The 16,651-nt window shown below is 57.3% G+C and overlaps 1 protein-coding gene across 5 annotated transcripts in view; it reads right to left on the bottom strand.

Annotated features, from left to right (window-relative positions):
- Positions 1 to 752: 752 nt before the first annotated feature.
- The window catches only part of COL16A1 (collagen type XVI alpha 1 chain), a 50,837-nt gene continuing 34,938 nt past the window's right edge, over positions 753 to 16,651 (bottom strand). For all 5 annotated transcript variants that reach the window (XM_024766909.1, XM_024766906.1, XM_024766907.1 and 2 more), the window contains 20 exons: positions 16,170 to 16,223; positions 14,650 to 14,694; positions 14,486 to 14,539; positions 14,165 to 14,200; positions 13,732 to 13,794; positions 11,229 to 11,300; positions 10,969 to 11,022; positions 10,262 to 10,306; positions 10,011 to 10,055; positions 9,639 to 9,692; positions 9,158 to 9,211; positions 7,077 to 7,127; positions 6,630 to 6,719; positions 5,110 to 5,145; positions 4,494 to 4,538; positions 3,427 to 3,615; positions 2,997 to 3,063; positions 2,070 to 2,246; positions 1,814 to 1,891; positions 753 to 1,090 (listed from right to left, as the gene is read on the bottom strand). In XM_024766909.1, coding sequence (XP_024622677.1) covers positions 888 to 1,090; positions 1,814 to 1,891; positions 2,070 to 2,246; positions 2,997 to 3,063; positions 3,427 to 3,615; positions 4,494 to 4,538; positions 5,110 to 5,145; positions 6,630 to 6,719; positions 7,077 to 7,127; positions 9,158 to 9,211; positions 9,639 to 9,692; positions 10,011 to 10,055; positions 10,262 to 10,306; positions 10,969 to 11,022; positions 11,229 to 11,300; positions 13,732 to 13,794; positions 14,165 to 14,200; positions 14,486 to 14,539; positions 14,650 to 14,694; positions 16,170 to 16,223 — 1,512 coding nt within the window. In that variant the 3' untranslated portion in view covers positions 753 to 887. The remainder of the gene's footprint in view (positions 1,091 to 1,813; positions 1,892 to 2,069; positions 2,247 to 2,996; positions 3,064 to 3,426; positions 3,616 to 4,493; positions 4,539 to 5,109; positions 5,146 to 6,629; positions 6,720 to 7,076; positions 7,128 to 9,157; positions 9,212 to 9,638; positions 9,693 to 10,010; positions 10,056 to 10,261; positions 10,307 to 10,968; positions 11,023 to 11,228; positions 11,301 to 13,731; positions 13,795 to 14,164; positions 14,201 to 14,485; positions 14,540 to 14,649; positions 14,695 to 16,169; positions 16,224 to 16,651) is intronic.

Consider the following 16,651-nt stretch of genomic DNA (forward strand, 5'->3'; position numbering starts at 1 on the left):
ACTGATGCAATCTGTGTCTGAAGGCCTAGACTAAGAGGTACAGGAAAAGCACCACACGAGCTAGATTAACAAAGAATAACAAAAGATGTCATGCGTCGTCCAGGAGAGCTGGTGACAGGGCCATGCACTGGTACAGGCAGGAGTTTCCATGTCATTTCCTGAAGAAGCAGCAGTCCCTCGTTGCCTGGGCCAGGGGCTGCGACCTATCGTTCCTCCTGTTTGCACAGGCTTTCTAATCATGGAATTACTGGAGCAGCAAGAAGAGAACCGTGTGTGCTTGGAGGTGCCGCCAGGCAGATGAGTGCACCTCAGCAGCAAGTGGCAGTTCCCAAGGTGCACCTGGATTGGCTTTGGGTCACACCCAAGAAGAGGTGGGTGGGGCACCCAACACTGGTTTCTTAAGGGAAGCAAATAGGGAGGGGCCTTTATGAGCTGCAAGCAGGGTCTTCAAACCCACCTTTGGCTCCCCCATGGGAAGAGGCTGAGCGATGCCCCGTCTCTGACTTGGAGAAGTGTGCCATGAAGGATAGGACACAAGGTCCAGAGGCCCAAAGGTTGACTCAGAAGTATCTGGAGACGAGAGCTGAGCTGGGGGCCCCCTATACAGCAGCATCCCACAGCTTGACTGGTTGACCACAGACGATGAAGGAAATGCCCTCTTTTGACCCTGGGACCAAGTGACAAGAGGAGGATGACAGGGAGATGCAGCTGCAGCCCCAGAGAGACCCCACTGGAAGTGAGATTGCAGATAGTTTTGTTTCTTTGTTTATTGATAAAAAAATATTAATAGCACTTAAAAACCCAAAACATTCACAACCCATCCAGAATCCTATAAGTTTTAGCCATTTGTTCCCAATGGAGTCCTTCATCTGATGGAAATGGTGATTTCAGCCAAAAGGCCCCTTCATGTTTTTCATGGGTGGGTACTCCTGCTCCATTGGCATGGCCCCAAAGCAGTCAGAGGGGTTACAGTGGCCGGCCTTGCCCGGTGGGCCCATGGAGCCTGGGGCGCCAGGGATGCCAGGAATGCCTTGCTGGCCCATCGGCCCAGTTGCACCCATCTTGCCATATCCTGGAGGACCTTGAGGACCTAGGGAGGAAGAAGTCAGAGAAGGAAAATCAGGAAACCCGGATCACAAGAAAAGAAAACATAATAGTCATGGTAAATAATACCTTACATTCGATAAATATTTCTCCGGTTGCACCATATTTTCATGAAGACCTGATCTGATCCTTACATTAGTTTAACGATAACAGTAATACTACTGGCTAGTTTTATTCAGAGTTTCCACGTGCCAGGCACAAGACAAGTGCTTCTTCTGCATTATTCATTGAATCTTCACAACAATTCCATGAGAAAGAAACTATTATCTCATTCTGGAGACGAGGATACGGGCTCAAAGACGTCACCCACCTGGTAAGTGGTGAAGCTACATCTCAGAGCCAGGCTATCAAGATTTAGTCATTTCTCTCTTAGGCCCGTCAAGGTCACAGAGCCAGTAAGAGGATGAGCAGGAACTGGACTTGCGTTCCCTGGCCCCACCACATCGAGCTCTCTTCCACTGCATGGTGCTAGCCCAGGTTAGGACTTGCGGGCAGGCACTGGGTCTTCCACTGCATCCCCAACACCCGCTCCCCTCCCCACGCACACTCTCACACACGCCCTCGTAGAGTATCTTACACGCAGTGGCATTACTCTAAATGATGGTGTGGTTACTTCAGGTTCTACACAACTATGTGTTATAGAAGGAACATAAAGAAAGGCGATCTCAACTGCTCCAGATTCATGGTCTCAAAGGCTGGCTTTTCCTACCTGGGGGGCCGGGGAGACCAACTTCTCCTGCAATGCCAACACCAGTGTCTCCCTTTTCACCTTTGGTACCAGGCAATCCTGGAACAAAAGAAATAAAATAAGAGGCCCCATCCCTGAGTCGAACAATGACACACCCAGCAGGATTATTTGAAACACGTATACACGCAAATGCCACATTCACAACAGACCTCATGCAATGCTCATGTTTGCCCCCAAGAGCTAGGTATGCACCTCAGTAACGGGACGGCAGACCTACCTCTCAACCCGGGCAAGCCCTGCCGACCTTCTCTGCCAATCTGACCAGGGAGCCCAGGTGATCCCGGGGCACCTGGCCGGCCCGGGGGACCGTCCTTCCCTGGGGGCCCTGGTCGTCCCGGAGCTGCTGCCATCTCCATGGGAAACTGCATCCTGGAGGTGTAGTAAGCCATCCTCTCTGTAAGAAAGGTCAGGGACAGGTCACAGGGTGCCCCCCAGGGACTCAGAACGACTGCAGATGCTACAGACAGGCCCCCAGCATGGAATCCAAGACAGCCTTTCTTCAGAGGGATGTCAGAGCAAGGAACGTGTGGGTGGATCTCTTAAGTGGTCTCCTGTGCCCTAGCCCCACCTCGCTCCTCGCTCTCCACCGTGAGCTTCCTGAAGCACAGATCTGATTACAGCATCTCTCTTCTCCAATGGCCTTCCTGAGTTCACCACTGGCTTCAGAATAAAGTCCAGACTCCTTGCTTGGCATTCAAGGTCTGCTTCCCAAGCAAGATGTCTAGCCCCTTCCGGAAAGGTCCATGTTTTCCCCAGTCCCTAGCCTGTCAATGTTGGACAAACAAATGAACAGGAAAAAAAGCTTAAAATGAAACCACAGCAGCCTTCTTAGAGCTGCTGCTTGCCCGTTTATTTAGAGCTCACTCTATGCAGACTCATTTGATATCAATTTTCTCGTCTGTCTCCTCTGCTCCAGCAGGGGCTTGGGGAGGGCAGGAGGGAATCATTCTGTCTCTGAACAGAGCAGGTGGCAGGAAAGGCTGAAGCCTAATTGAACATATGCCTGTAAGTGGGAGAGCAAGGTAAATAGGGGTGCGGGGGGAGGTGGATATTGAGCTCTAAGGAAAAGGAGTCCGGGGCGGGGTGGAGAAGCAGCTGGGAAGGGCGAGCAGCACCCACTGCCACCCAGCCAGCTGCCAATTACCGTCAAATATTTTAATGATCTCTTGTCTGATGAACCTCTTGATTTCATCATAATTCACCATGTCTCCCTGAGGAAAGAGAAGAAACCTGCCTCAATTATACTTCCAAGCCTGGGGCTCATCTCCCCTGGGGATGGACTTCATGGAAGTAAAGGATGGGGAGGGAGGCAAGGGTCCCAGGAGCCTCCCACAGATACTTAACCCACTGTCCTAACCCCCTAAAGTGGTACAAAACATTTTGAGAGTCAGTGCATTTTTCTGGGGAAAGGGTCCCCAATCCCCTCAACACGCCCACACAGTTAAGAACCACCCATAAGGGGGTCACGCTCTTTCCTGTAGAGTGTCAGCAAGAGCTTCTAAAATGGTCCACGCTCTACCCCGCATGCCTGCTCTGTGGGCCAGTGCCCATGGCTGCCAGCCTCCCCGCCTTACCATGGAGCCAGGCACCCCAGGCAGACCAGGGCTCCCCGCAGGTCCTGGAGATCCAGGGTGGCCTCTCTCTCCTGCAGGACCCGGCGGCCCAGAAGGTCCCATGGAGCCACTCTTGCCAGGCCCGCCAGGCATGCCAGCTCTTCCCTTCTCCCCTGCCTGGCCCTTCTGCCCTGAAGGTCCCGGGTCACCCTGCAAGGACAGGAAGTCACAGTCCAGCATTGCCGAATGCTGTCAAGTCTACCTCACGATGTCTCAGCAATCTGCTCCTGTCTTCAGCCCCCTACCTGGCCCCCAGCGTCTCCCTCTGGACTGTGCACAGGATCTTGACAGGTTGCCCCATGTCGCTGCCCCCAAAGCAGTCCTTCTAAAGGACAGTTTTCATGTTGTTACTCCCTACTTAGAAATTCTGATGGCTCCCAGCTGCCCTCAGGATAAAGGTCTAATTCCTTGGCCAGGCATTCAAGGCCATTCATGATGCGGTCCTGGCCACATCTTCTCCAGCCTCATTGCACCTCCAGCCACACCTCACTGGTTGTAATTCTGACTCGGCCATGTGTCTTAGTCCTCCGTGCCTGGACTGCCTTCCCCTCCTCTCTCCGCGGTGCACTCCTCCTACTCAGCTGAAATGTCCCTGTTCTCTGTGCAGCCTCCCTGACGCCCTAAGCTGAGCTGATTGCTCCCTCCCTCTGATCCCACGGTGCTACGTCTAATCTTCCTCAGTAAAACCTGCCACGCTCCAGTGTACGTGTGACTGAACTAAGTGGGCACCTCTTGTTCAGGGACCTCTGTTTGCCCAAGGCTAGGACAGAGGGCCTGGCGGGTAAGCAAGGCCAAGCGGATGCTCGCAGAATGAATGAATGAATGAATCAATCAATCAGGAGTGAGTGAACCTTGGAACAGCCCCTCGTGAGAAGTTGTCGGAGACGAGGTTGATCCAGGTTCTGCCCACATACTTCCCTGCCCACTGGCCTTCCTGTGTCTCCTCTCCACGGCTAAAGTCAGAGCTTAGAGTTGAGCTTAATCAACTCATGAGCTTCTCCTCTCAAACCCGGCCGGTGCCCACTCACCTTTGGACCAGGGGGTCCGTAGATTCCCTGTTTTCCAGGGGGTCCCTAGAAGAAAGCAAAAGTCAGGGGTCAAGTCTGGGCAGCGTCTCCAAGCTGTCTGGGAAAGACAGGTGCCGTGAAAGGACCTCCCACAGTGTTAGGTCCCCAGGCCGTGTCCCCTGGGCTCTGTGTGAGAAAGGATGTCAACCTCCCTGCCAACAAGAGCGGGGACATCTGGAAGGGAGACTCATGTTCCTGGGGTGTGGCCGTGTATGATCGTGTTGGTTGGGTCTCTTGTCACGGACCAAAAGAGGTGAGAAGTCAGAATGAAAGGGAGGGCCTGGCTAGAGCTGGTGCCCAAGAATGTTTATTTGGAGTATTATTATGATTATTGGCTGTTTTTGACCAAGTATACGGTAAAAAAAAGAGTGAAAAGCAAGGCTCACTCTCATCCTTTTCCCCTAGTCCCCAGTCCCTCTCCCCAGAAGAACAAGGGCACTGGTTTCCTGTATATCTGTCCAGAGATAGTCTGTGCATACAGGGAGCATTTACTGAATGAATGAAGAGGGGTCAGGGCGAAGCTAAGAGCAAGAAGCAGCATCCCCAAGAGAAAAGGAGGAGCCCAGCACAACGGTACCTCTTTGCCAGCTTCACCATCTGCACCAGGTTCACCCTGGGGAGTAGAGAGCAATGGAGCTGTGGTGAGTGCCAAGCCAGCTGGGCATTTCATGCCTCACCTCGCCCACCAGGCATGGCCAGCCCCAGTTCCACCGAGGAGTCACGATCCTCCCCACCTCCCCCCGACGCTCCAGGCACAGGCTGTGGAAACTTAGACCCCACCCCACCCTCCAGCCTGCTCCCGGCCGCCCCACTGACTGAGCTCTATGGGGGAAGAGCAGACTGCACCTGCCCTGCTCTTTGCTTGAGATCCTGGCATCTCGCACATTCCCTGGCTCTGAGTGTATGTTCAGTGTTTGCTGAATGAAGGTGTGAACTCTGAATCTCTGGCCTTGATGAGGTCGCAGAGATTGGCCAGGGCAGCCTAGTGTCCACTCCCTCCCCAAAACAGGAGAGGCTGCTTCCAGGGCCCTGCCCATTTCTAGTGGGATGCTAGGGAAAAGGAATCTGTGATTGCAAGGCAACTGACAGATTCATCCGGGGACCCTGGAGGCTCCTGAGCCTGTAGGCAGGAGGGATGGAGGGTTGGTGGGACCTGCCTGCCCAGGGTCTGCAGCAGGAATCAGATGAGTTGGAGGCAAGACTCGGCCCGTCCGATTACTCCTGCATGGGCTAGAGTCATCCACCCCATTCCAGGGCACCAGCCCCAGGGGCATTGCTACTGCTCCCCAGCAGGAAGTCTGCTTGGGTGGAAAACACCCTGACCTGGGGACTAGGAGACATGGGTCCCTGCCTCAGTCCCCGAGGAGATTCTTCATCCCTGAGACTGGCAGTCAGTTCCACCTGATGTGGCCACCTGTCTGGAATCTTTGAAAGAGAAAGTATCGCAGAGTGGCTCCGGACGCAAGTTCTGGAGTCAGGCGGCCTCTTGCACTCACTAGCTGTGTGACTCTGGACAACCTACTTAACCTTGCTGAGCCCTGGTTTCCTCATCTGTAAAATGGGGACAATCCGACCTACTAAACAGGGTTGTGGTACAGATTAAATGACAAAATGTCAAGCACATTTGTAGGTCACCATTCAGCACATTGTCAGTGACCAATATATCACAGCTCTTAGTATAAACTCTAGCTGAAACTAAGGAGTGGTTTCTGAGCTGTTGCAAGAGCTCCAGCGGTAGCGCAGCGTTTCTGGTGCCTGACATTTACAGGTTTTCTGTGGTTACCAACAGACTCCCCTGGGGAGGGGGCGGGGGTGGAACAGGGGCCAGTCTCCCCTGTCCGACACCTAGTGGGGGGATCTGTACAGCGGTGCACGGCTGGAAGCAGCGGTCTGCTGTGTGGTCGGCCCAGTGCTGGCTTGTACAGCTTGTCCTTCTTTCTAAATAGGACGTGATCCTCAGGCACAATCTCCAAGCTGCCATCGTCTGTGCTAAATGCCTCCCCTTCCCTGGAGACCCCAGAAGTGCAGGGCTGCATGCAACTGACAAAGCCCACTGGCCCTTTCCCCCGGGCTGTGCCGCAAGATGTAGGGTCTTACCGGGGGGCCAGGGTGTCCAGGGGGACCAGGCTGGCCCGGAAGACCTGAAAGGCCCCTTTCTCCAGTGGATCCTCGGTCTCCTTTTGGGCCCTAGGGGAAAAGACGGGGATGGTGAGAGGGAAAAGTGAACCCCACGCAGCCAGAGGCAGACATTGTGCGCCAGGGACCATGACCCCCACCCTAAGGCCGCACACGGGGAGGTGGCGCTGCGTGAACCTGGGGAAGGACCCTGGGATGGCCTCCAGGCTTCTCCAAAGGTCTTCACCACAGGCCAGTGAGGGAGATGTCTGGACGCAGGAGAGGCTGATGCCAGGGAAGGAGGGGGGCTGGGGACACGCTGCTCTCCAGCCCTCACCCCCCACCCCACCCGGCTCCCTCTGCAAGGAGCCTGCAGCAGAGCAGGGCCAAACTCCGGGGAGGGAGGGACAAGGGGAGCACGCCACTCACCACTGCAGAGATTCCAGCTGGGCCTGGCTGGCCTGGAGACCCCGGAGGCCCCTAAAGAGAGCCAGTCAGTAGGATGGAAAGAGGCTCCAGTAATAAGGCCCCGGAGGCAGCGAAGGGCCAACAGCAAGAACACGCCCTAACCTTGTTATGACTGCTCCATTCTCTTCCCCAAACCCTCCTTCCTTCTGCTCTTGCACTTGACCTATGCCAGAGCTGAGGCCTGGGGGGCCCTGAACACACAAGACCCTCATGCCTGCCGCAGGCCGAGTGGTACCTCTGGGGCCCGCACGGAGGGGATGATCTGGGAGTCAGAGCCAAGTGCAGAGGGAGTAAGGTACATGCTACGTGGGCCTGGGTGTCTTCTGAGTACCCCCACACACCCCCTGCCGCCTTCCTTCTGTTCTCTGGGAAGAGCAGAGACCAGAAGCTTTCCTCTGCGCAGCTGGGGGGTGAGGGGCAAGGGCTCAGCACCAACTCCAACATCCTCACAGAGAAGCCCCAAGCTCCCTGGTCTCCTGCCGCTCACCTACTGCTGGAGGGCGATGAGCTTGAAACATGCAGGAGGGCTCCCGCCTGCCCTATCTCTCCACAGCCTGCCCCTGAGGCTCAGCTCAAATGTCACCGCCCTGGTGGTCAGAGCTACACTTTCTCTGAACCCCAGGGCACACAGGTCTCTCTCAGAGCACTTCCCTCCATGCTCCCAGATGGAAAATTCCAAAGGCACAGGCTCTGTTCTACTCATCTCAAGCCTCCTAAGGCAGGAATGTCCAGCACCGAGACTGGCACACAGCAGGGGGCTGGGCTGGATGGACAGAGGCGGGAAGAGGAATCCTGCACACACCCCAACCCCCCAGGGGGTCTCCGATGCGGACACAATTCAGAGTGTGTGACTCCTTCTTTCATCTGTAACGTGGAGGGGACCGGACTAGACCTGGGGTCCCCAATCCAAGGTCTCTGGACACCTTGAGATCCATAAAAATAGTGATGAGGACCCGAGAATTCCTTTTTTGGGGGTTCTGCACTATTCTTAACATTTCCAAAAGCCTTCTGGAAAGTGTACAGCCAGCCTCAACAGGGCTCTCTGGAACCCCACCAGCTCGGCATGGTCACACTGATCAAAGACGCCCACTGGCAGTCATCTGTGTTACAGATGAGTAAAGTAGACGGGAAAGCCATTATTGCTTAATAAACATCCTCTCCAAGTCACCCTTTCTCAGTAAATACACCACCCACTCACCCAGCTGCCCGAGCCGAACCGAACAGGAGTCGTCCTCGATTCCTCTCCTTCTACCGCCTCCTGCCCCCTCCCCATCCAGGTCATGAGCAAGTCCTCTATCTACCTCCAGACACTTGCGGGATCTGTCCACTGCCACCAGCTCCGCCGCCATCATCCCTCCGCTGATATCTCTGATGTCATTTGCGCACCCAACCCCCTCCTGCCCATGCCCCCGAGGTCCTCCACCATCTGCATCAGGTCCTCTCCCAGCTCAGCTTTCCCATTCCCACTCACACCCTCCTCGGACTCCACTCCCGCCACGCTGACTCTGAAGCTCCCCAAGCCCTCCCTGCCTCAGGCCCTTTGCAGCAGATGCACCCCTGCCAGGATGCTCTTCCACCAGACTGCTCAACAGCTGGCTCCTTCTTGTCATTCGGGCCTCTGCTCAAAGGCCACTTCTCCCGTAAAGTCGCCTCCCAGGCCCTCTATGACAGCACATCACTGCCTGATCCTTCCGCGTTAATCTGTCTGTTGTGCCTGTGTGGAAGCTCTGGGATCAGGGGACCTTGTCTATCTCACCGTAGCCCAGGGCTTGGAACAGTGCCTGGTGTGGAGCAGGTGCTCAATAATTACTTGTTGAATAACTGAATGATCTTTGTTTGATAAGCAAACTCGAATGTGCCCAGAAAATGGCGAAAAGCCGGGGAACCGCTGGATGGGTGAGCCCAGAGCCCCTTACTGCTCTACGTGGCTGGCACTGCTGCTGCGGTCAGTTCTTTCGGGTCATCACCAGCTTGCCCACGACCACCCAGCCCAACGCAGTCTGAACTCTCACAGAGACAGAGACGAAAACAGAGTAACTCACAACGTGGCCAGGGGGGCCGGGTCTTCCCTGGGGTCCCATGGCACCAGGCTCACCCTGCAGGAGGGAGAAAGAGGAAGAAACAACACAGAAACAGACTTACACACACAGGCTGTGAGGTAGGAGAACGCTGAGCACGGCAGGTGGAACACCAATGGCCAGAAGAGCTGCGTTGAGTCCTGGCCTCTAGGCCTAAGCCTTCTGGGGACAGGGGACCAGCCCTGCCCATGAGTATGGCTGGAGGGGGAAGGTAGAGCCCAGGCCTTTATGGGTTAATAACCCAATAGCCCATAGGGAGAGGAAACTGGTTATAAACTTAAGAGGAGGAAGGTCAAGATGTGCAGTGTTGGGCAAAACCTCCCCCAGAAGGCAAGGAGAGGAGGCTGCCACTTTGCCAGCGAAGGGGGAGGAAGTGGCTGCGTCCTGGACTCAGCAGAACCCAAGGGCTGTCTAAAGGCAGCATGCATAGACCCCGGGCCCTTACCTCTGCTCCGGGGCGGCCACTGCTGCCCGGGGGACCAGGCTTTCCACAGTCACCCTGGAGGAGAGAGGGGCGACTGAGTCTCACCAGACCGCCATTTGGCTCCCACAACCCCAAGCTGACCCCACATCAGAGGAGTCCTGCCACATGCCCCGGCTTTGGCCAGGGGCTCTCTGATGCCCTCGGGCTGGCAGATGGCAAAGCCCCAACCCAGTCTGCCAGGCACCGGTGGCCTCAGAAGGCCTGGATGCTGGGACGGCATCTTAGCCAAGGGTCAGGTGGCACTCCACTCCGGCCAGACTGCCGCATCTGCCCGGTGTCAGACCTTGAGAAAAGCCGAGAAAACCGGGTTGGCAGAAGTCACCAGGCCCTTACCTTCAGTCCTGGGAGGCCGGGATGGCCCGGTTTTCCCTTGAAGCCCTGGAAGAAAAAGCAGGAGCTGCCACGTCCCTCACCTCAAGCAGAGGCCACTTCCCACTCCTCTTTCCTCAGGTAAAACAAGTCAAATCCATCCAAAGTCATAACATGTCCACAGGGGATGTGGATTTGAGCTGCCCCACCCATCAGGGCACCCATCCAGCTTTGGAACCTCCCAGCTCCCAGCTCCTTCCTGCAGCTCAACTTACCGGGGGTCCCATGAGTCCGGGGGGGCCAGCAGGACCAGGGTCCCCCTAGGGAAAGAGACCAGGGGCACTGAGACAAGAGCTTTGTCCAGCTTGTACCCACTCATTCACCAGTCTCCCCCTTTCTCCAGCCCCTCCCCCAGCTCTCCCAGGATGGAGGGATTGTCATGTGGGGCACAGGGACGATTCCAAGCCGGGCTCAGCCTCTGACTGGCTGTGCACGCTGAGTGAATCCCCGTCCCTTTCTGAACCTCAGTTTTCCTTCTTTTGGGTACAGAAGGTGGTTGACCTTGATGCTCTGCCCTTTGCCATGGCCCCATCCTTTTCAGATGCCCCAGCAAAATCAGATCCAAGGAGCCAGGGCCACTCAAGTCCTTCCCTGTCTGCAGCCTATTCTTTCTGACACCCAGCCTAGTTTCTTCAGCTGATTGAGTTTCTGGGTATACATTTACTCCCTTCACTGCCTGCCTTTGGTGAGACCCAGCTCATCCAACCTGGTTAAGGCAACTGGGAGAACAGAGAAATCAGGGGGCTCTGGTGCCATCAGAGAAGTGGGCTGTGGTGAGAGGCAGACCAAGGGAAGGTGGGGCACCTCCTGAAAGAGGTGTGGGGCAGTGGAATTCAATTCCCTTCATCAGGGTTCCCTTGACTTTGGCTCTTGGAGAAGGAGGTAGAAGGAAGGGGGTGCCCTCCTGGGCCCACCATCTCACCCTCACGCCAGGCTTGCCGTCCTTCCCATCCAGACCATCCAGACCGGCAGGGCCCTGGAAATGGGAAAAAGGCATTCCTGCACGCCTGTGCTGGAGCCCTAGGAGGTGGGAGGCCTAACCCAGCCCCTCCACCCTCTTCACCCCCTCCACCCCTCACCCAACTCCTACCCCTAAACACACACACAGACACACACACATGCGTGCATGAGCACACACACATACACACACACACCTGTCAGGCTAAGCGGGCACACGCTCACCTGAATCCCGGGAGATCCTGGTGGTCCAGGGGGACCAGGCAGGCCTGATGGACCTCGAATCCCTTCACTGCCCTGGAAATGAGCCCCCCCAGCAAAGTCAGTGGGGCCTTGCCCCCCTCCCTCCCACTGACACACACCAGCAGGACAAGAGACCCCAGCCACAGGGGCTGGTGACTACTGGAAGTCAGGACAGCTGGCTTCGAACCCCAGTTCGGTTCTGGCCTAACTGGCTGTATCCCACACACCACTCCCCCGTGAAAGTTTGTCTTCATCTGCCAAGCATCCCCCTTTCTGCACTGCTCCACGAAGAAGAAACAGAGCCTTCTGTGTCCAGCACCTTCCTCAGGGTTGACCAAGGACTGGCCTGGTGGGTGCTCAGTAATGTGGGCTGAAGTGAGGGCACACATTCAATTCACATTGATCCCAGCAAGGTGCATTGATCCCAGCAAGGTGCCAACCACTATGTGGCCTCTGATTCCCCCAGATGGCGAAAGGGTGGGCCCTGCCCTCGAGGAGCTCACAGTCCAGCAAGAGTCACAGGCCCAGGACCATCGAGGGCATTGCAACAGTCGATTTGCCTTGTGTGAGTAAGGGGCCCTGGGAGTTGGGGAGAGAGAACAGCTCACTCTGGTCGGGGGCAGGGAAACTGTCACAGAAGAGTTAGCAGGTGCTGGGCTCTGAAGGACGGCTGGGATTTGGGTAGGTTTAGGAGAAAAGGGCATGCCACAGAGGACTTCAGAGAAGGATAAAGATTTGGCGGTGTTCACATGCCTGGTCTAGCTGGGGTGTCTGGGGAGCCCGTGTGATGGGGGTGGGGGGCGGAGAGGAGACTGGAGGAGGGCCCTGAAACCCTGTACTAGATTTTATCAAACCGACCGTTAGTTTTCAAACTGTACTTCTCAGGGCCTGAGGGTTCCTGGAGGAGCCTAGAGAGGCTGGGGGCACAAAGTAGAGGCCAAGGGGGTGGGACTCCAGGACCCCTACCCTTGCCTTAGCCAGAGCAGCTCCACTTGCATCTGTTTTATAGACTGAGCATTCATATGAGATTTTGTGTGACAAAAAGCCTTGGGGACTACAAAATGAAGTCTGAAAACACCACTACGGGCACTGGGGAGCCACTGATGGTTCAAAGCAGGGGAATGATGAGAGCGAACGTGTGAATTCGAATGTTTATCAGAGAAGAGAGGGGGAGGCAGGCAGCTAAGTGGGGAGGCGGCAGCATTTCCCCAGTGGGGAGAGGGTGGCTGACCTGGAGCGGTGGCTGTGGGGGTCACCAAGGGGAAGGGATCCAGCTAGAGACCCCACAGGGGGGTGGGGGGGGGGAAGGACTCTGGGTGGCTCACCACCAGCTACCAGGAGGGGTCAGCACAGCCCCAGGAAATGGCAGCCCCACAGGGAGTCGGGACAGAGAACCGCTGGCCAGAGGCTTGGGAGTCTCTGCAAAGACCGGCCTAAGGAGAGCAAGCTGCACTGGGCAGAGGCCGCACGGAAGACTCTGGCAGGGGCCGCCACTCGGGTGCCCCACAGAGAAGTGAAGGGAGGTGGCACCCGCCACTGCCTCAACCATAGCTGATAGGTGCTGGCTCTGGGGTCGGGGGACGCAGCCAGGGGCTTGAGGGTTCTCCTGAGCTGGGAGGGAAGTCTCAGCCCCGTCACTGTCTGGCTGTGCATCCCTGGGATGCCCCCAGCCTCTCTAGGCTTCATTTCCTCACCCGAACAGTGAGAACCTAGACCAAGGTGGCCCTTCTAGAAGTCCTTTCCAGTTTTCAGAGGAAAGAGGCTCCCCAAGAAGCTGCAGATCTCCTGCCCCTCCCTGTGGGCTATGATCCCCCTACCCCAAGCTTAGAAGTCAATTTGGGGCCTCATTACATTGCCCACCTGTCACATCTGGAGAGCCCAGAGGATGGGCTGAGACAAGGATGTCAGCCTCCAGAGCAAGGCAGAGCTAGTCCCAAAGTTTATCTATAGCCAAACCCAGGGGCGGCCAGTGCGGGGACTCCCCAACTGCTGCTCCTTCCCACCCTTGTCACCAGGTCACAGGCCACGCCTGCCCTCTCTGGCCCTTGGGGACACCCTGAGCATGGCCTCCCAGGAGGCCCATTCTTCTTTCCTGCTGTTGTCAGACCCAGAAGGCAAATGCCCAGACCTCCTCCTGCTGAAGGGCCCAGGGTGCCCAGTCTTGGATGTGCTTCCCTCCTTCCCTCAACTCCTCGCCCTCCCCTGGAGGAGCTGCAGCTGGCCGGGGCTGGCCTGTCGCATCTAGTGGCCCACCTCTCACTACACCCCTCTGCCTCCTCCCCACCCACACTCTCCCATTGGGTGGGCATCCTGGGCCCAGCTGTCAGCCCTAGGGGCCCACTGGTCTGCCCCGGCCCTGTTGCCCTACAGCAGTTGCTGGGCTCATCCTGGAGGTCTCTTTGCCCCCCCTTGATGTAACTGAATTAGTCCTTGAACTTCTGATGGCTCAGAGCTGTGACTGTGGCCAACTTGGGGTCCTGCTCACCTTCTCCGCTTGGGGGCCAGGTGGGCCAGGTGCTCCAGCTTTGCCTGGGAATCCAGAGGGACCCTAAATCAACAAAGAAGCAGGCAGGAATGAAAGTGGGGCTGGAAAGCAGCTCCCCTTCCTTCTTCCTCCTGGGTGTGCTTCACCACAGTTAATGTGATGCGTTTTGACTTCCCAGAAACACCACCCAGGAGCATTACGTCTGGCTGGGCGGCTGGGCGGCTGGGCGGCTGGGCTGGGGCCCACCCAGGAGGCCCTGCTCTCCAGGTCCTGGCTCCTGGAATCAGGCCTACCCCCCCAGGCCATTCCTCCGTTCTTCCCATGCCTCTTCGCTCCCCTCCCTAGGCCCACCCTCACCCAGCCTGGCCTGGCCAGGCCTGCCCCTCAAAGATGGGATCACATCGGACAGAGCTGGCTTTGTGTGTGCACTCACCGGTGGGCCTGGAAAGCCCGGCTGGCCTTGAAATCCCTAGGGGAAGAAAGCAAGGGACAGTTTGCTGTGCTACCCTCTCTCTCCTGCCTGGCTACCCAGGTGGAAAGAATGACAGCGTGAGGCTGCCTCAAGTCATGGGCCTTGTCCTCCGCTCTGCCCCAAAGGGCCAGCAGGTGAGGCTCTGGGCATGAGGTGAGAGGTTACAGCTCGAGGATGGTGGGGGCGTGGGAGGCTAGAGCTGGTCACTGTGCCCCCTCCCCCCCTGTACATGAGGGTGACCATCGGGGGAGGACAGCTAGATAGGGTCCTGCCACCACTCACCTGGTCACCTTTCTCACCCAAGTTCCCTTGGGGTCCTCGCTCTCCTCGGGGACCCTGTCACCACAGAGAACAATGCATCTAGAACCCAACCTTCCTGTCCCCAGACCCCAGGGCAGGATCAGGGATCCCCATGTCCACATCTCCCTGTCCCCTTCCCCACTCACTGCTGGGCCTGGGGGACCTGGGAGGCCTTCAGATCCTGGTGGGCCCTGGTGATACAAAGGAGCAGAATCGGTCACTCTGACTGGGGGAGGTGGGAGATCAGGGGATGGGGCAGGGGACGGGGCACAGAGCAGAGGCAGGGATGTGGTGGGACGCCCCTCTAAGCTGCAGGATTCCTCCCCCTGCTCTGTTCAGGCTTCCCTTCCCTTGCCTGAGCTACTGAACCAGCCTCTTAACTAGTTCTGCCATCTCTTGGTTTCCTCTAATCCAGCCAGCAAGAGGCTGCCATCTCCTCTGCTTCAACACAGCTCTGATTAGAATACTCTCTTGCTCCAACACCCGCCATGGGGCCCCTCTGCCAACTGAATGCTGGGTTTTGAGGCATCCTGCGACCTGATACCAACCACCCTTCCCTGCTTCACTTCCCTCCCCTCTCCTTATCTTCTGCCTGGCTTGGTCAGACTGCCGTTCCATGAACACTATACAGTCATACCACTGGGCCTTTGCACAGCTGTCCCCTCTGCCTAGAATGCCCACCATCCCCCACCATTTCTAGGTCTCTTGAAACCTTACCAAGTCATTCGATGGCTCGAAGCTGTCCCTGAGGTACCCTCACGCATGGCTTCTCCCTCTGGGATTCCCCAGCACAGACAACCATGTGCTGGCCGTCTGTGCTCCCACACACTCCCGCAGCTCCATTCAGGGCTCAGCTCAAACGCCACCCGCTCAGAGAGGCCTCCCTGACCTTCTGTCTAATGCTTCCCGTTCATGGCTCCAGCTCCTTACCCGGCTTGATTTTCTCCACCGGTCCTATCTCTCGTAATTTATATGTAGCTGTTTACTCATCTGTTATCTACCTGGCCCACTGGAACGTGAGCTCCCTGAGGACCAGAGGCTCAACTGCCTGTTTTATCGGCCAAGGCATCCTCAGAACAGAGCCTGGCACCCAGAAGGCCCACGAGAGAGATTCGTTATTGAATCCATGCACAATGGGGTTTGCTGCATCCCACCGGGGCCTCACCAGCATGTGCGAGGGGGAAGGTAAGACAAAGACTTGGGAGGCTTTTCACAGACTTGGGTTCAAGTCCAGGCTCGGCCCTAGTTCACTAACTAGCTGCAGGACCCTGGGTGAGCCACGTCACTTCGTGAGCCTCCGTGTCCCCATCTGATGACCGCCCCAGCTCCAGTGCTCAGTGTGGGGCTGGGGACAGGCCGGGCGGCAGAGTGGGGTCCAGAGTCCGGGGCCTGGCTCTCCGGCCTGCGGGCGTTAGGGGTGGGGTGGGAGGAGGTCCCCTGCCCGCTAAAAAAAAACTTTCTCCTCCTCGCAGCTTCCGCCCCCGCAGCAACCAGCCGGCAGCGCTGACTGCTTGAGACGCAGCTGGAGCGACTCAGGGGGCCGGGGGGCCAGGGTCACGTCTCCCGTTCAGTGGCGGCTGGGAAGCTCTCCAGGCGGCAGACAGGGACCGGCCATTTGAAGCCCTTCCTCCCGCCCCCGCGGAGGGAGCTGCCCTCCCGCACTCACCGATTCTCCCTTCTCTCCCGGGGAACCCGCGTAGCCGCGCTCCCCCTTGATGCCCTGACAGGCAGCAAAGAGAGAGGGAATTAGTCCCGTGGTCCGCCCGCCAGGGGCGCCGATGCGAGGGGTGGAGACTGCAGCTGGCACACACACTTAGACTCAGAAGGCGCCCCGGGCGAGGCTGGGGGGCCCGAGGGGTGTGCTGCTCCCGGAGCGGAGCGGAGCGGGGGCGCCTCTGCGGCCTCCCACCGCCACTCAGTGGAACGGGGGTCACGTCCTCCTAACAGGCGCCTCCGCTGGATCTCCCCAACTCTCCCCCGCCCCTGGGGAGGCAGACCTCTGTCCTCTCCTAGTCTGGGAGGCTCCGGGTGCTCTGAGAGTCTGGTCCTTGATGTGCAGCGACTGTGGTGGGCCCCCCAAAGCGGAGAGGGAGGCCAAGCTCCACTACCAAGGGGGCTTATGGGGTGGGGGGTACTCTGGATGGACAG

This window comes from Neophocaena asiaeorientalis, unplaced genomic scaffold (assembly GCF_003031525.2).
Source record: "Neophocaena asiaeorientalis asiaeorientalis breed wild unplaced genomic scaffold, Neophocaena_asiaeorientalis_V1.1 scaffold79, whole genome shotgun sequence".
Lineage (NCBI taxonomy): Eukaryota > Metazoa > Chordata > Mammalia > Artiodactyla > Phocoenidae > Neophocaena > Neophocaena asiaeorientalis.